This window comes from Aulostomus chinensis, chromosome 6 (genome assembly GCF_037954235.1).
Source record: "Aulostomus chinensis isolate RoL2024-O1b breed Wild chromosome 6, RoL_Achi_v1.0, whole genome shotgun sequence".
In the NCBI taxonomy this organism is placed as follows: domain Eukaryota; kingdom Metazoa; phylum Chordata; class Actinopteri; order Syngnathiformes; family Aulostomidae; genus Aulostomus; species Aulostomus chinensis.
In genome coordinates this window covers 30,701,606-30,718,886 of record NC_141325.1, presented here as the reverse complement: position 1 = coordinate 30,718,886, position 17,281 = coordinate 30,701,606, and the positions used below count along the sequence as shown (strand labels likewise).

Sequence of the window (17,281 nt, the reverse complement as noted above, 5' to 3'; positions counted from 1 at the left end):
ACACAATGAATGGACTTCCCCGTGCAGCCTGCGCCTTGCACGTTCAGAGTGAAACCTCCTTGACACCGAGTCGCGCCCATGAGCGCATCTCCGCATGCCAGGCGTTTCTGGTTGGCTGACAGACGGACACCTGGGTCACGTGACCAACATTGTTAGTTTTGATTGGTTAAAACCACACTGATCTGCTTTCATGGAATGAAAAAAAGAGAAAACAAAACAGAGGGCAAAATCAAATTAGTGATTGTTCTTGAAACTTTCCACGTTTTGTGTCGTGTCTCACTGTACAGTGTGAACTGATACTTTGCTCAGGAAACCACTGAGTGACATCGATGATCTGTGTTTCCATGTCTGCCTGCTCCCTGTCGTCAGCGCTGGAGAGGGCAGTGACTGCACAAAGCACTTTTCAAAGCATTTCCAGGGGGAAGGGTGGGGCTATGGGGGCTGCAGTTGTGTGGGGAACAGACACCCGAAAACTGGAATAAAAATCACCCAAAACCGATTAAAAACCATAAAACATTGACGGCGGCGTGTGCCCTTTGCCCCAAGGGTGAGCATACAGTTCCGGCAAGACTTTTAAGCCACTTTCACCCCTGTATACACACATCATACCTACATGTATTCATTTTCATGTATAAAGTCTACAGCGTACCTGCAGCTGCAGTAGACCATCACCTGCTTAACAATCTCAGTCTCTCTGCACATCCAAAAGTTGAGCGCTGCACCTCTGATTCTGAGAGCTCTCATCCGAAGGAGGGAGATTCGATAGCAGCGGCGAGTCCTGAGAGCTGAACCCTCTCTCAACACCTACTCTGACACCTTCTGATTACCTTTCATCTTGTGCGCTGCTGCCATCAGACTCTCCAATTACATCTGCTAATGGAGCAGCCTCCTCTCCAGCCTGGCCTTCCACCTCGTTAGCTGTGTGAGAGGATTTTTAGAGACGCAGGAGAGTTGTGCTTCATAGCTAAAAACTTCTGCTGGATGTGCAGGTGGGTAAACAGCAAATATTCAAACAAAGCTGTTCCACTTGTAATGGAACTCCTGATACAAAGAATCAACTCTGAGTTACATGAAATACATGAACCCCCCCCCCCCCCCCCACACACACACACATATCTCCATCCCCATCCCCTCTTGTCCCAAGAGTCTGACCAGAAGACAGAACCCCTTTCTAGGGAGCTGAGATCCAGGCTGGTAAGCTTAGCCCAGTGGCTGGTAGTGGGTGGGAAGTGTTAGCATCAGCTAGCTCAGGTTCAGGCTAGGCAGCTTAGCCCAGTGGCTGGTAGTGGGTGGGAAGTGTTAGCATCAGCTAGCTCAGGTTCAGGCTAGGCAGCTTAGCCCAATGGCTGGTAGTGGGTGGGAAGTGTTAGCATCAGCTAGCTCAGGTTCAGGCTAGGCAGCTTAGCCCAATGGCTGGTAGTGGGTGGGAAGTGTTGGCATCAGCTAGCTCAGGTTCATGCTACTTAGCTTAGCCCAATGGCTGGTAGTGGGTGGGAAGTGTTAGCATCAGCTAGCTCAGGTCTAGGCTAGTTAGCTTAGCCCAATGGCTGGTAGTGGCTGGAAGTGTTAGCATCAGCTAGCTCAGGTCCAGGCTAGTTAGCTTAGCTCAATAACTGGTAGTGGGTGGAAGTGTTAGCATCAGCTAGCTCAGGTCCAGGATGCTGGTGTGTCCAGCAGGAATCCTCCTCCTCCTCATCATCAGTAGCAGCAGTCGCTCTTCTAGTCCTCAACAAACCTTTGGTTCTGTTGACCCAAGTTCCAATGGAGCTTTGGAGGTGCTGCGTCAAATCACTGCGCCCAGTCAGGAAAGTAGTTCCGGTTACGTGTCTGATTCTACCACTACAACGTCTCCTCATGTTAAACTGGTATTCATCACCGAGGCTACACACAACCCTCCTGATATTAATGCAGGCAGAGACGCAGCTACGCTAACACTTCCCACCCACTACCAGTCACTGTGCTAAGCTAACTAGCCTGGGTCTCATCTGCTCCAGAGAAGACGCTCTGTCTACTTTTTTGGCTCAGGGGACGTTCAGCATGTTTTCCCTAAAAAAGTCGTCGTGTTCCTCTGAGTGACAACGTCAACCAAGGTCTGAGAACGTATGAGGGGAGACGAGTCTGTGACTCCGGGCCCCTCTGAAGAGCCCAGAGATGAAGACGAGGCTCCTGCTGAGTCCACTGAGGGATTCACTCTGCAGTACGTCTCTGTTCATCATGTCAGGCCTCCAGCTTCAGGACGACCGACACAAAACAAACCTCTGTTAGCTCAAAGATGCACTCGAACCTCACAACATCCCAATATTTCCACACCTCCTCTGCTGACCCAGGCTCCTCCCTCTCTCTGCTCTCGATCTCAAACCAATAAACAAAGCAGCAGCGATCCCACAGCCAGCCTCCATCTCCCTGAATCCTCCTCGATGGCGTGCAGCTTCCCAGCACTTCAGAGATTTATGCAACATGACTTTATGAGTTATCCACTGCAGCTGTGAAACCTGGAGCATCAGCCAGCAACAGGATATCCTGCTGAGCAATGTGGCAGGGATAACAGCTGCAGGCTCGCTCCAGCATGTCCACCGGCACTGAGGCTTTTAGAGTGCTGTCACCGAGCAGAGAGGAGCCATTATACAACCCCCCCACCCCCCCGTCAGCCTGAGACCATCAGGAGGGTGCTGAGAGCTGCTGACAGACAATAGTGAATCTAAGAGGATCCTCTCCACACAGGGAGCTTCCTCCAGCGTTGTCATTGACTGGGATCCATCATCTGGCTGGAATGGAGACTTTCACTTTGACTCACTCTTCATGAATGACTCATCAGAATCCTCATGAATAACTTATCAAAGGGTCAAAGGTCAGAAATACATGCTTGCAGAGCTTAGTTGGAGGAAAACACTGAAGCCTGATAGCTGCGTTCAAGGCAACTCAGAACTGGGATGTTTCCAACCTCCCATCTGAAAAACTACACTGGAATGTCACTCAGTTGTACTTCCTACTTGGAAATCAAAAAACTGACAACAAGGAAAACTATTAAACACGTATCTGCTGTTGTAAATCATCTGCTGATGCAGCTAGAGGGGAAAACAGTAGCGTTCCATGAGAAACAGGCCAGAACGCTGCACTCGTCCTTGTGTTGCCTCAAAGAAATCCGCTAGTGTGGGTTTACGTGCACCTGTAAAACTCTTGAGGTCAGAAGTTGAAATTTTCAACTGAGAAGTTCATCCCCCGCAACTGTTTACTCGCAGTCTGAAACTGCAGCCAGTCAGACTGGAGGTCTGAGAGGAGACGAGCAGGAGGCGGCGGGGAGCCGTCATCTGTTTATGGAGGATCACATAGATCAAGACTCCATCAATGATTCACGAGAACACAAAGCCTTCACCAGGAAGGTGCTGCCTGCTGGTCTGGAGACTCGAGGTTCAAGGTCTCACTCAAGAACACCAGAACATCAAACTGACAACCAGCTTAGTGGAGGACGCAGCGTTCTTCCCAGCCACAGCCAGGACGCTACAGCTTCATGGTAACGGTTTCAGACGAGGGAGGCATGATGGGACTGATTATCCAGAGAGCTGCGAAATGTCACTGGGGGCGAAGCCCCTGTTGTCTCTGTTCCGTTTCTTTCTATCTTTATTATTCCACCACTTCAGACCTTAATTTGACCCCCTAAACCTGCTCAAAAACTCACCAAGTCTGGCACTCACATCCGGTCTGGTGGAAAATTTGATAAAATGCAAAATGAACCCCCAAAGTGCCAAAATGTGCACCACAGCACCACCTAGCACCTAAAAAGGGGCGCCACGGCCCTAAGAACGTCGTAGAGACATGGAACCAAACCTCAATTATTTGTTTCATCAAGACCTACCAATCACACGCTGACACCCCTGACCTAAGTCCAACAGGAAGTCCGCAATATGCACATGAAAGTACAACTTTGAGCCGATTTTGAACCCTGAAAAAAACAAAAACGCCATTTCCTCCTAGGCCTTCAAACTTTAATACATGACTCGTGACACTGCGCTGGACAAGAGTTGTTAAAAACGTTGTGATAACTCAAAAGGTTTGGATTCTGTCAGCCCTGAAAGTTGCTGAGCCACACTGAAGTGGCTCTGCTCCGCTGCATCCTGGACAGCGAGAGGAGCGACCAGGAGCCGGCGTGCAGCCTGGGCGGCGGCCAGGAGAAGCTGGAAACAGATGAGGAGCCATCATTGTTATCAAGTGGTTGCTCTCATTTGTAAACCTTGCAAATCCTGTGAGGATTTCTTATCACCAGAACTGCGCAGCCTCCATGTGTGATAATTCACATTTCATGACCTTGGAACGCGCAGCCAGACACACTCAGAAGCTCCGTCTGCTATTAGAAACCGTTTAGCTGTCAGCAAGTCGTGAGAAGTGCAGACGCCAGGCTTCAGTTGACCAGTGGCTATAAATCTGAAACAACAGCGAGTGAAGACAAAGCCAAACCAACAACAGCTCGTCCATGCAGTTCATGGCTGGGTTTAGTGCGCAGGAGCCTCCAGAACCACCACGTTCGTCTCTTGACAGCTCAGCACAAATGACAGCAGAAGACTCACCATGTGGGAAGATTTGCATTTATTACACAGAATAACCCTAAACACGCTTTGACGATGGGTTGAGTTCCTGAAGGAAGTGAGGTAACAGGTTGCCCTTTGAAAAAGGATCAAATATCTTTCTGTGCAACTCCATAAATACGCTGAACATGATCAACATGACTCGGTCAAGACAAACACAAAGTTGGTCGACAATGTTTACACAAGCACACGTGTGCGTCAGGACACCGTCGACAGAGAGGGCGTTTCCCAGCATCGACAACTACTGATTTACACGGCTACACTCTGACCTTTGACCCTCACCTGAGGAACTGATGAAGAGGTGCAGACTGGCTATCACTCCGTAAACCAGTAAGACTCACTGGTCTGCTATTGGAACCTTCAATGGGAGATGTTCACATCGGGGAGTGACACTGCAGTGCCACCGTGTGGTCATTGATGGACAAACATGTTCGGTCTGCGTCCGTGTATGAAAACTCACCATGACCACAACCACAGGGCTGAACTGGCTGACTGCAGTATAAGTACTTAAAAACCATCATCTTCTTAAAGCGCACACAAAGGTTGAAAAGAACCTTTCCTGCGATGCGATGCCAAGAGCTGCTGTCAATCAGTGGTGGGTTCGCATCCAGTCTCATTCCAAGCTGCACAACATGGCTTCACGAATGACGCGTGAACATGACCCTGAAAAAGATTAAAAATCAAAGAGAGCTCCAATTCTGCCTTTGTCTTTCAGATGAAATATGAGCTGTTGTCTTTTCGGCTGGGTGATGAAGTCCCGCCATAGATCTGCTGATGACATCACTTCAACGCTGGCGAGGATGAACACACCGGAGACAGAGCGGTGAGCCGCCACCAGCCCTCTGACGGTGAACCTCCATTCATCAGTGACGATCCCGCTCTCATCAGGCAATCACACTGCGGCTGGACTGCTTCATCGCTGCATCGCAACGTTTGGAGCAACAGAAGCCGCCAAACTGAGCTTAAATGGTCTTCAGCAGCATCACCAACATGCAGCTGCACACTGTGGCTTGTAGAGCCCGATAACGAGCGCACAACATGGAAGGCTCACTTACTCTGGTAGTCGCACTCATCGCACAACGACAGCTGTGTGTCCTGTCACACACACCAAGAGAAGTGATGAGACTGACAGCCTTCATCTCTGCCCAGACAGAAAATGTTCACCAGACATGAAGTTTTAAACTTGAACACCGATACAACACCGTATTGATAGATTTGGTTTGATGCATGGCTGATCATCATGAACACAACAGTTCTTCGTATGTGTGAGTGTTTTTTGTATGAGTCGGAGCTCCAGGTCCAATTCACGTCTTCCACAAGGATCATTTCCGTCCACGTCATCACGATGCTTCAGGTCTTTGCTACTCAATCGTGTTCTTGCAGCAAACAGAGCCGTTAGCAGAGGAATCGGCTGGTCATCGTTCGGTAGTTTGCTGCAGTTCCTGGGATCATGTGACTGGAAAGAAAGGATGCAGGGAAAATGCCGGACTGACGATGGTTCTTCAACACTCAGCTGAGCTTGTCGGAGGCCAGTAAGACGGCACTGTAGATGTCTGATATATGAGAGAGGACGCGTGGCTGTGCTGAAAGGAGCATGCTCAGAACAATCCCACCTGCATAGAGGAAGTCTACAACACCTACAGCTGCTGTCCAGCCCCTCCAGACACACCTCCATCAGGAGGCCCAGGGCTCACTGAGCTGGGGAGGGTCTAGTCCAGGGGAACCTCTGAGACGCTGGGTAGCATAAAGGCTGTGGCCCGTTTAGACTCCTTCATCTTGTCCAGGCCGAAGAGGAGGTCCAGCTGGGTGACAGGACGCAGGCGCCCCTCATCCACAGGCCTGAGGACCACAACACAGCAGTTTTCACTCTCATTTTCTAAAGTCTTCAATTTAGCTTTATTGTCACCTTGTATTCATTAAAAAAAAAAAAAGCCAACAAGCATTAAGTTCTTATTTCTTTTTACAGTAATTTCGTGATGCCACATATTTCATTCCATATAAGCTGACGTGGTGGCGGCGTTCGATCTGTTAACGTCTCTATTTCCAACTTTCTGTGTAAATGATCTGTACGTGTACTCAGATGGAGGGATTACACCTGAGGAGGGTGGGGCTAAGAGCAGAAGTGGGTGGGGCTAATCAGGAATCCACATCAACACCGGGTTTCTATGTCTGTCAGAAAACTCTTCACAGTAGGAGAAGCACTGAATTTATGACTGCCGTTTTTCTAAATAAAATTGTGTCTTCATAGTTAATTTCAATACTTTATGAATACTGCCAAATATCAATTATAAAGTACAATCAATGCCCAGTGCGTACACAAAGTGTATTCTGCTCTGACACTGGGACTTCGCCCGCCCGGCCCGTGTTTCCTCTCTGACGTATGGATCTTATTTCTGGGTCCTGGTGTGTTTTATTATGGAGTTCGTACGATTCTTGTTTGAACGAAACTGTACAGTATCACTTCACATATATTTACTGTAGCACACTTTCCACCCATTTACTATCTAGTACTTTTGCAGTTCTGCATTTTACTACAATAAAACTGCTGTTACCAAGTTGTGAACGTTGGTGGAAACCCAGAGTGTGTATCTCGTCCTAGGATGTGGACGTGTTCATGTGCTGCTGTCTAATGAAGGCTCAGGAGAGACGCTCATTGGATTCTGACTGGCTTTGTTTGTCCTGAGAAAACAAGCGAATAAAAAACCAGTTTGAGGCGATTGATTTGCGAGGAGAGTGAGGTTTAGGGAATGTGGTCTGTAAATTGGGTTTTGTGTTTACAGTCTGGAGAAATGGGCAGAGTCTCCACCGTGTGCAATCATGTTCCATCATAATCACGACGACGCTCAATACCACCGTCTGAAAACTGTTCTCAACAAAGCGACAGTCAGCGCTTCATCCCAGTCGCTTTATGGAATCAAACCTTTTCCTCATACTACTGAAGGAAGCGCCCTACAAACCCACTCCGGTCTGACCTCCACCACTATGCTGGTTACATAAACGGCGGCGTTGACATAAGAGGTCTGAAATCTTATGGCGCTGTGATGTGACTCATACTTCTCCTCCTCCTCCTCCTCGCAGTCCTGTAGCTGCTGAGCGATCTGCCTCATTTGCTCCTTGCGGACATAGTCCCGAACCCGGTACATGGCAGCATCGCGGCAAAGTTCCCGCAGGTCACTGCCGGAGTAGCCGTCCGTCTTCTCTGCGATCTCCTTCAGATTAATGGCGTTGCTCAGCTGAGCGGGAGAAAGCAGGATGGTAATGAGAATCATGTAGAAGTTACTTGTTACGATTCTCATCGAAGTCGTCTGTGCTTTATGGACGCCACTGAAGCGTGACGGGATACTGCTTGGCAGCGCACACACAGGTGTGAAATGGGTGACAGATGAGAACAATCAGCTCCACAGATGACAAGAGATCACTTCTTACATTCTCGCCTGCTAAAATCAGCCTCAGGATGTCCTGCCTTTGTCTGGTGTTCTGCAAAGACAAGAGCAGACAAAAGGAACGTGACCAACGTTTCACACGTGTCAGATCTCCTCAAGGTTCTGCACAGACCCGCACGCACATGGACGTGAATGAAATCAGCATCTATGGTTTCATATATAAGCTTCACGTAAGTTTCACACCATCTTCTAACAAATCTGTCAAGCCACAACACACAAACATCTTTGGAGAACCCACAGCTCAGAACACAGAACCCTTCAATCATTCGTGTTGGACAACTTATCAGCATTCATAGCAACGAGTGAGACTTGTTCTGTTAGCCGCCACAATGTGACGGTGTGTCACATCTTAAAACTTGCTCTCTAAACATGCTAGTTACACTTCCTGACGTTGGTCCAGATTTCTTCACAGACAGGCGTAAACTACTGGTCCCTCATCAAAACGCATCCCTGAGTGAGCAGAGTTCCAGACATAAGCAGCACACTGGCCAGGCACAGCGAGTTCTGGGCAACGAATCCACAGTCATGTGTGCGTGCTCCCGTCTCTCTGTCCATGAGCTAAGAAGCTCTAGCACAACTCGCTAACTAACACCTTTTCCAGTGAAACACATTTTTGCCGGAGACCAAGGAGAAACCTTACTGGGAGTCCGACATGAAAAGTGGCGGGCATCCTGCGTAGAATCGCTGGATCCACATCCTGAGGTCGATTTGTTGCCCCCATGATCATCACCTACAATCAGGAGAGTCAGAGCCTGTTACAGAAACCATGTGGTTGAGAAGGCCTACCGGGAAACAACCCTCCCCCACTCCAGTAGCACTGCAGTGGGGGAGGGTTCGCTGGTAGTTACCTGAGTGGTGGAGGAGGTGTCCAGGCCGTCCCACAGGCTCATGAACTGGGCCTTCATCATGGCTGTGGCCTCGTGGTCCAGGCTGGAGCGGTTCCTCAGAAATGACTCTGATCAAAACAAGAGGACAAAGTTCACACAAACTCATCTGAAGGACAAACTGGGACCAATCATTTAGCAGGACGCCTGAGCACAGACACACACTCCTCGCAACCGGAGCTCCCAGCTGACTGACTCACTCCGTCACCGCACCACCAGCAGCCAAACCAAGAGTGACACAATCACCACTTGATAGGAATTATCGCTGCTAAAAACATGCTGCCATTACACATCATTGGCTGTAGAAAATCGTGTTTGCTCATTTGCTTAAAAGACAAAATACAAATCATATTTAAGACAGTCAATGTCTGACTTCACCAAGCAGCAGAGGCAACACTTCCCTCCTGATCCTGGTGGAGGGTCTGCTGCTGACACACATTTCACTTTCATTTTATTGCTCTGAAGCACATCACTCTAACACCCTCACCAATCTCATCAATGAAGATGATGCACGGCTGGATTTTGACAGCCAATGAGAAGACGGCAGCCGTCAGCTTCTGGGATTCGCCGTACCACATGTCCGTCAGCGTGGAGGCCTGCAGGTTGATGAACTTGCAGCCGGAGGCTTTGGCTGTTGCCTTGGCGATCATGGTCTTCCCACATCCTGGAGGACCAAACAATAAGACGCCTGCAAGGACGAAACAACAACTCTGAAGATCCACTTGTAGTTCTTTTTCCCACCTGCTCTAATATTTGTATCCTTCATCCCTGCAAGTGAAAGCCACCACACTTCACTCCCACACCTTTGGGTGTCGGCCATCCCGAGTCCCAGCCTGGTACCAGTGTAGGATTAGTTAGCTGCCCGCCTCCTCGCGGGGGATCTCTCTGTAGTGTGAGGCAACATCAAGTTTTAAAAAGTCGGCCCCACTGTCATGACACCAGTCCAGTTACTTGAACCAGCATCAGACACACTGATGCCTCCAACCTGCTACAGGCATATTTCTTTCTTCACATGATTTCCAGAGTATTGCAGAAGGTTTGAGTCACTGCCAACAACGCCTGGCCTCTCGGGGTAGACCGCTTCCTGTCCTGGCCTTTTCTACCCAACATACAAACAGAGGAGCTCAACCAATCTGTTCCCATGGCCACGCTACTCCAAACGTCCATGATATAAACAACGTTCCGGGGCTAGGGATGGAAGTGGATTCCCAAAGCAGCTAATTTTGGAGGTTGACTCATCCTGAAACTGTGTGCAGAGCTTTCAGCCAAACAGTAACAACTCTGCAGAAACTTAAGTACCCCCTCTGAGTCACTCTCCTCAGCCTGCTGCCAAGTGTTCAAATCTTGTCAAATGTTTTTTGGCTGTAAACGGAGGCAGATGGCTCTCCAACAAGAATGAGGTTGAATGGCAAACAAAAGACTACTTCTAATGCCATTTTAAAACAAAGAACCATAAAACAACTTTGTCTGTATCAGCTAAACTTTTTGTTCCACTGACTCAATTAAAAAGTGTTTGCATGAGATAATGCAGTGAAAGACAAAGACAAGCGTCATGTTTGTCACTGCTTTGGCTCCATCCAGGACCGTGAGAGCGCTGCAACTGTGCTACACTGGAAATACAGCACCTACGTCCTACTGACTGGGACCTTTGACCCCCGAAATCTCTTCAGTTCATCAGAGTCCCATTTAGCATTAGCACGATACGATGCTAACCTCACGATGTCCTGAGATATGGAACCCATTTAAGCGCTGGGGAGAAATCCCTTACTGAGTGACACCCTGAGATACGACAAACAAAGGATTGAATGAGGCGACTTGTTTTGTTATCACATGAATTACTGGTCATTTCGAGAAGTGTATTCTTCCGCTCAACTCATTAAAATCACATTTGTACTGTAAAGTTTGCAAATGACTTTTTTGAATCAAATGCATGGCAATAATTTTTTATTACAAAATAAAGCTAACATTAGAGCAGATCTGTTCAAAACACAAAGGCTAAATGCTGCGTTTGTCCCGCCACATAAATACACAACTGATTGACTGTGCAGCACCAGGTCATGTGACACGACCTTGACCTTTGACCAAAAAAGTTTTCCTGTTCATTCCTTATCCCAGTGGAAGTTTATGTCACGCTGGGTGGGACAATTCATCCCAGGTGTTCCTGAGATGCTGCATGAAGTAGATGGAGATGGTGGAAGCTTAACGATAATAACGATGCTGACAATCAATGAGATGAATGAGTCTTCAGTTGCTGTCTGGAGGAGGCGAGCGCAGAAGCACATCTTCATTTACTGCTTCCCTGGTGAGAGTCAAATCCCCCTCGTTGAATCCAAAGGTGTGACGTCATTATTTAATCTTTAATTGAATCAAAACAGTGTTGGCACACAGAAAAAACAAAAAGGTGCACCTGTCCCTAAATGTTTTAAGATAAATGTAAAGCTACGTGTGCATCAGTCCCAATTACCACGAGGAGTTTTGACGCGTTTAATGTTGTAAAATATGTCAGAGTTCTGTTGACACGAGCCACTGCTGCGGTACCTTTGGGAGGCTGGAAGAGTTTGGACCCAGCCAGGAGGTGTCTCTTCTGGAAGGGTAGAATAACGGTGTCCTGCAGCTCAACGATGGTCTCGTCCAGACCTGCAATGTCTCTCCAGGACACCTGCAGGACCATGAAACACTGTGACGGCCTGAGCGTTCTCTGGGCGAGAACAATTGCAACTACCTGTGGGAAAGCTAATGTCACGGGCTGGAATTGGAACCATCACCTTCATTGTTTGTGGATCAACCAGGTGAGACGCGATGTTCATCTCGTACTCTGTGAGTCTGACCCCCTCAACACCAATCCTCTTCATCAGCAGCTCCGCCTGAGGACGGAGGACAAGCTGACAGGAGGCGGCCGCCACGCCGCACCCCGATCACTTTGCCTACAGCGACCTGTGCGTTCATATGCTGCTTTCACTACTTACCCTTTTCTTGGCTTGGCTTTTCTGTTTGGAGGTGGGGTCCATGGCCTCGACCACCCATTTGATGCCGTAGTAGGTGGCAGCTCCAAAGATGGTCAGCCTCACCAACATGCCCACCACCTCATTCCTGGACAACGGCCGCAGCAGGGCGTCTCTGGGAAGATCTTTCAGCAGCATCTCGGTGGCCGGTGTCAGTCCATTGGCTGCCAGACAAACACATTCATTTCTGTGGTGCCATTCAGACACGAGACAGCGACAGAGATCCACCAATTATCGGCTTAAACATCCTCAATTATTGCATCGCTCATTCTTATTGGCAGCTGATTTATTTTTTTACTCACTAATGTACCAGAGCAAAACTGTCATATCTGATTAAATGTCTTTTTTTTCCACTCAGGTCAATGAAGGGCGGCTGGGGACTTGAGACACGTGAATGTCATCTGAAAAACATCAGTTTTAGAAATGATAGAAATTAACACGTGTCTTTTCTCCAAGTAAGATCCAACTCTCACTTACAGTAATAAACATCTGTCAAGAATGTACTGCTCATCAAGAAATGCTGTAATTAACACATTCATTTGAAAGCAGCCTTGTGTTGGGGTTTGTATTGATGTAAATTTTGACACTGAAATGTAACAGTTACAGCAACTGAATGTCAGCTTCCTCACAATGAGTACTGGACAACACTGGTTGATTTTGATAGAAATACAACAAATTGTTGCTACATCAAGAATACAGAGGGAAGCAAAGAGAGGTAGGGTTAATGAGTGGTGCAGGCTTGCTGCTTTCTATGCTGTATTATACAGATTGCATCCATCACCAACAACAGGACGATGCTGTTTCCACCAGGACATCCGTCGTCCACTCATTAACACTTACATTAATAAAGCACGTTAAAGGAGTCACGCGCCTGCTGTTTTTCTTTTTATTCGCAGAGCGTTCGGTGACCTTCCAGTTCCCAGTAACTGAAGTTGAACCCCGCTGAGGTCAACTGAAGGAGGCGATGCAGGAGGAGAGGTCAGCAGCGTCGATGCAGTCCAATGCGAGCAAGTGAAGTGCTAGCATCTCCAAGCATGCTAAAGCTAACAAGCTAAAGCTAACGGGACTAGCATCCCTTCAGCATTGTGGTGTTTTACTCAAAACAGCGACAAAAACTGATGTACCGGCACATCACATCTTTTCCGTGTCAAACAACTGCTCATGGGGTGAATTAAAGAGAACAGTCCCACTTACCAAAACAAGAAGAAGCAGCGACATTAAAATGCTAAATAAGAGAGGCATCCACTGCGCATCACGTATTGTAGTTCGGGTAGGAACAAACATTTGAGTTCCGGGGTAGGAGTCGCCTATCCAACAAGCGTGTCCGTACAGCCACTGGGTGGCGGAGCCTGCACGCAGTTTACAGCTGACAGATGTGAACAGATGGCCGGCATCTACTGCACTTGCACGCAGCACCTATCACGGGCTGCCCAAGGTGGGGCCCGGGGGCCGAATTTGGCCCGCCAAAAGGTGGCAAGTCACCATTGTAAAAAAAGAAAAGAAAGAAAAGAAAAGAAAAGAATAAACACTTAAAGGCCTAATGTCTTACAATGAAAAATAAACCTAAAATTTAAGTAAGTCTCTGTTGATGCTGTTTTCTTCTTATGAGGTAAAATAGCTCCCTCGATCCCTAACAATTAATTGTATTTTCATTGTCCGATCAGGCAGCAGAGTGGCACTTTGGTGAGGGACGACAAGAACTCAGCGGCAGACACAGTAGGGCTCTCACTAGAGTTCTTCAACAACATGACATGAGTTTGTTTCATTCATCATTTAGTTTGGGTTTTGTCCCGCCAGGTTGTCCTGACACTGTGAGAAAACATCTATAATCCAAATAATTTGAAGAGCATATAAATTCTTACTGGGCTGCACGGTGGTGCAGTGGTCAGCACTGTGGCCTCACAGCAAGAAGGTTCCGGTTTAGAGTCCCGGCTTGGGCACGGGATCTTTCTGGGTGAGTCTCCATGTTCTCCCTGTTCCTGCTGGGTTCTCTCTGGTACTCCAACTTCCTCCACAGTCCAAAGACATGCAATTGGGGACGAGGCTGATTGATTCTCTAAATTGACCGTAGGTGTGAATGTGAGTGTGAATGGTTGTTCGTCTCTGTATGTTGGCCCTGCCATGGACTGGTGACCTGTCCAGGGTGAACCCCGCCTCTCGCCCGTTGATGCTGGGATAGGCTCCACCCCCGCGACCCTTAATGTGTAGGAATAAGCGGAAGATGACGATGGATGGATGGATAAATTCTTACTACCGGTAATTGTCTGTGCAGCATATAACCCTGCCCACAAATGTCCACAAGAAGCTTCCTCTTTTGTTTTTGCACTGGCCTCGGGGGGAGGGGGGGCTGAATTCTTTCCCCACAGAAGTGTTGCTATGTGTCAGAAAAATCCACAAGCTATTTTAAATAGGCTAATCGTTGATTAGCAGCGTATTGTTCAGGGACAGGAGGTGGATCTGCCAACTAGACTATGGACAACAAACATTCCACCAAGTCCTGGTGAAGGCTTCAACGCAGGTGTGGAAGCTACCTCCAATGTTAAACCTTCATCTGCTGGGTTTCTATTTATTTCCCGTGCTGTCTGATAATGGATAATTCAGTCCCTTAACGGCTGCTTAAAGATAAGGCTGAAACAAATGGGCTTCTTCCACAGCAATTTATCACACCTGGGCCAAAGGGACTGGTAATTGGCGCATATGTTGAGTTAAAATGCTCTTACAGCCTGTCTCCAGACCACCAAAGACACGCTTCTCCTGAAAAGACAAAATTCAGTTTTGAAACTATGAAACAACACAATAAAAACACATAATTTGCAAAACTTCCTCATTAAATTGTCAAGTGAAAGCTCTAGTTGACGATTTCATGATTCACATTGGTATTTTCCTCAAGACTGTGTCTGGCATCAAGCTGGGGGCTGCAGGAGAAGCAAACACCACCAGTGTGCAACGCTTCCCGCTCCAGGCTTCGGATACACAGTCTCAAATATATATTTAATTTGTCTGACACACCAATAATTCATCCTCCAGATGATACCAATCTAGCAGGTATATCGAATCTTTACAAGTGAGCATCAAATCATTGCCAGGACAATACATTAAAAATGATTAAAAAAAAATGTGACTCTTGTTTAAACATACAACAAAAAGACGCGTGAAAGGTTCCTTTGGATGTTCAGGTGTCAGAGAAGTATTCATCCACCACCGACAATCAAAAGGTAGCATTGTAAAATATCTAGATATTAATCCATGCTCAATAACACAAGTCACTTGGGACAGAATCTACAATAAATTCAGGGACGTGTATAAATGAGTCAGAACGTATGGTCGTTAACACAAGGTGTTGCTGGCAAGACTACTGAGCTGCTCATGAGAACAAGACGGATACCGAGCAGGTGAGCTGACCTTTGACCCTTTGACCACCCAATTCTCATTTCGATCCCTGACTCCCAGTGGACATATGTGCCAAACTGGAATACATTTTCTCAAGGCGTTCCTAAAATATCGGGTGAAGGGCTGATGAGACCGAGTAAAAAGCGCTGCCTCGTCGACTCTGACCTCTCAGTTCATGGCAGGTGTCGCCTCGGCAGCTTGGTAGCTTAATTCTTTGCCTATCGATCTTCCTGCACAGTCCCAGCCTGAGTGGCCAGCAAACTTGAGTGCACCTTTGCAGCAGAAAGAGCTGCTATTGGCCACATCTCTGGTCCTGGAAATGCTTCATCAAAAGCTTTTATCCCCGCGTACAGCAGCAGCACGTCCCCGGAGACGGCACGCTGACAGGACCGTTCTGATGGGTCTGGGCAGGAAAGCGCGGGCTTGTGTATCTGTAAAGTGCAGCCGAGCCGTGCAGATTCCCACAACGCCTTACACCTCGCCCAAACAGCCAAGTGGACCGAGCTAAAAAAACACTCTCAGCGTCCGTGGCTGTCAAGCTCCACCACAGCTGAAATAAAACTTAAAAATCTCTGCTCGCAAGCCAGATCCTCTTTACTTGGGATAGAAGTCCCTGGTGGAGGGTGACTGTGGCCACATGGCTCCGTTCTACTTCAGCCACATTAGAATATCTCTATTTATGAGTGTGCAGAACACTGGTCGGGCTGTATATCTCAGCTATTAAGTACTTAAGTGATTGTTGGTGACACACAGCAGTTAATTACCCTTCAAACTCCCAGGAAGAGATATTACTGCTAGCAGGATAAGGAATCATTCGGGACTTGATTATTTATTTGCCCATTACCCAGAGGAGCAGAAGGGATTTATTTTATAAAGTACTAAGTGGTGGAACCGGACCGCTCACACAAGGATCTCCACTTTCAGCATAATGTGCAAATGTGAATGAGTTTAGTTTTCTCATGTTTACAATGTACATGGTCCCAATAAACCCTGATAATAAGCGTCTGTATGGTGTAGTCATGGCTGTAGGAAGAGCTAGGAAACACTAAACTGATGCTTAATGGCTCTTTTTAAAAAAATTACATGTTCACGCTTTTTAATTATGCAATAACGAGAGAACAGTCCGTGATCAGAATGATACAAGACATGTTGCTTGTCCTCAACCGGACAACAAATGTCTCCGTGCTGAAAGGACAGGAAGCGTGACGGTGAGTTGCGGAGACGGTGGAGTCATGTGGTCACATGCCAGTTTGGTCATAGGCTGCCTAAAGGGCCGTTCATGTGACACTGTAACCAAACTGATGTAAGCCTCCAACTCTGGTGCAACAACGGCCTTTTAGAACTCTTCAGTCGGGTTGGAGGGGAGTGCTGCAGCTCCAACAGTGAAAGACGTGTCACTGAGACTGAGGGACTCAGACCTGCTCGCCAGTCTCTGACAGTACGGACGAGTATGGAGGGAACAACACTGAAGTGAAGCCACCGAATCACTAACAGTTTGCAAAAAGCTGGGAGAGCCTAGAAAATATGGTGCAGGACTCCTGCTCCTGCTTAAGGAAATCCCAATGATTTATCACACCCTCCTCTGGATCAGTGCGCCTCAAGACCGTCTAGTTTTTGAGTCCTTGTATCTTTCGGCCTAATATTTGTTCAGTTTCTCAACACCTGAGAGTTCCGGTTCTCCCCATGTTAACCTCATCCAGGTGTGAACCCCCTGATTTGATCTAACAGGCTCCATGGAGGCATCTCAATATGAATTCCAGTGTGTGTGTGTGTGTGTGGGGGGGGTGATTTACTCCTCTTTTACATGCTTGAATAAAATCCCTATTTGATGTCTAAAGGCAGTGGACGAGGGTTTTTGATAACTTCATTCTTCAGGTGATAGATGCTGCGGGGTGTTTGCTCAGACTGAATGGATGTGGCGCCGTTCCACCACCATATTTGCCAGCAGCACTCACAGCGCACGAAGGAGGTGAAGTCCAAAG

At 47.6% G+C, this 17,281-nt stretch overlaps 1 protein-coding gene across 3 annotated transcripts; it reads right to left on the bottom strand.

Annotated features, from left to right (window-relative positions):
• Positions 1-4,520: 4,520 nt before the first annotated feature.
• Positions 4,521-13,214, bottom strand: atad1a (ATPase family AAA domain containing 1a). 3 transcript variants are annotated; one of them, XM_086207527.1, is made up of 10 exons: positions 12,750-13,072; positions 11,874-12,073; positions 11,673-11,771; positions 11,446-11,566; positions 9,395-9,595; positions 8,872-8,978; positions 8,664-8,753; positions 8,007-8,057; positions 7,635-7,813; positions 4,521-6,419 (listed from the first exon to the last, which is right to left on the bottom strand). In XM_086207527.1, the coding sequence occupies exons 2-10, from the start codon at positions 12,045-12,047 to the stop codon at positions 6,290-6,292; spliced, it is 1,152 nt and encodes a 383-aa protein (XP_086063653.1). In that variant the 5' UTR covers positions 12,048-12,073; positions 12,750-13,072; the 3' UTR covers positions 4,521-6,289. The 3 variants fall into 3 exon arrangements, with proteins under 3 accessions (XP_086063653.1, XP_086063651.1, XP_086063652.1); XM_086207525.1 differs by lacking the exon at positions 12,750-13,072 and adding an exon at positions 12,212-12,330; XM_086207526.1 differs by lacking the exon at positions 12,750-13,072 and adding an exon at positions 13,104-13,214 and having other exon boundaries at positions 4,522-6,419.
• Between the last annotated feature and the right edge of the window lie 4,067 nt (positions 13,215-17,281).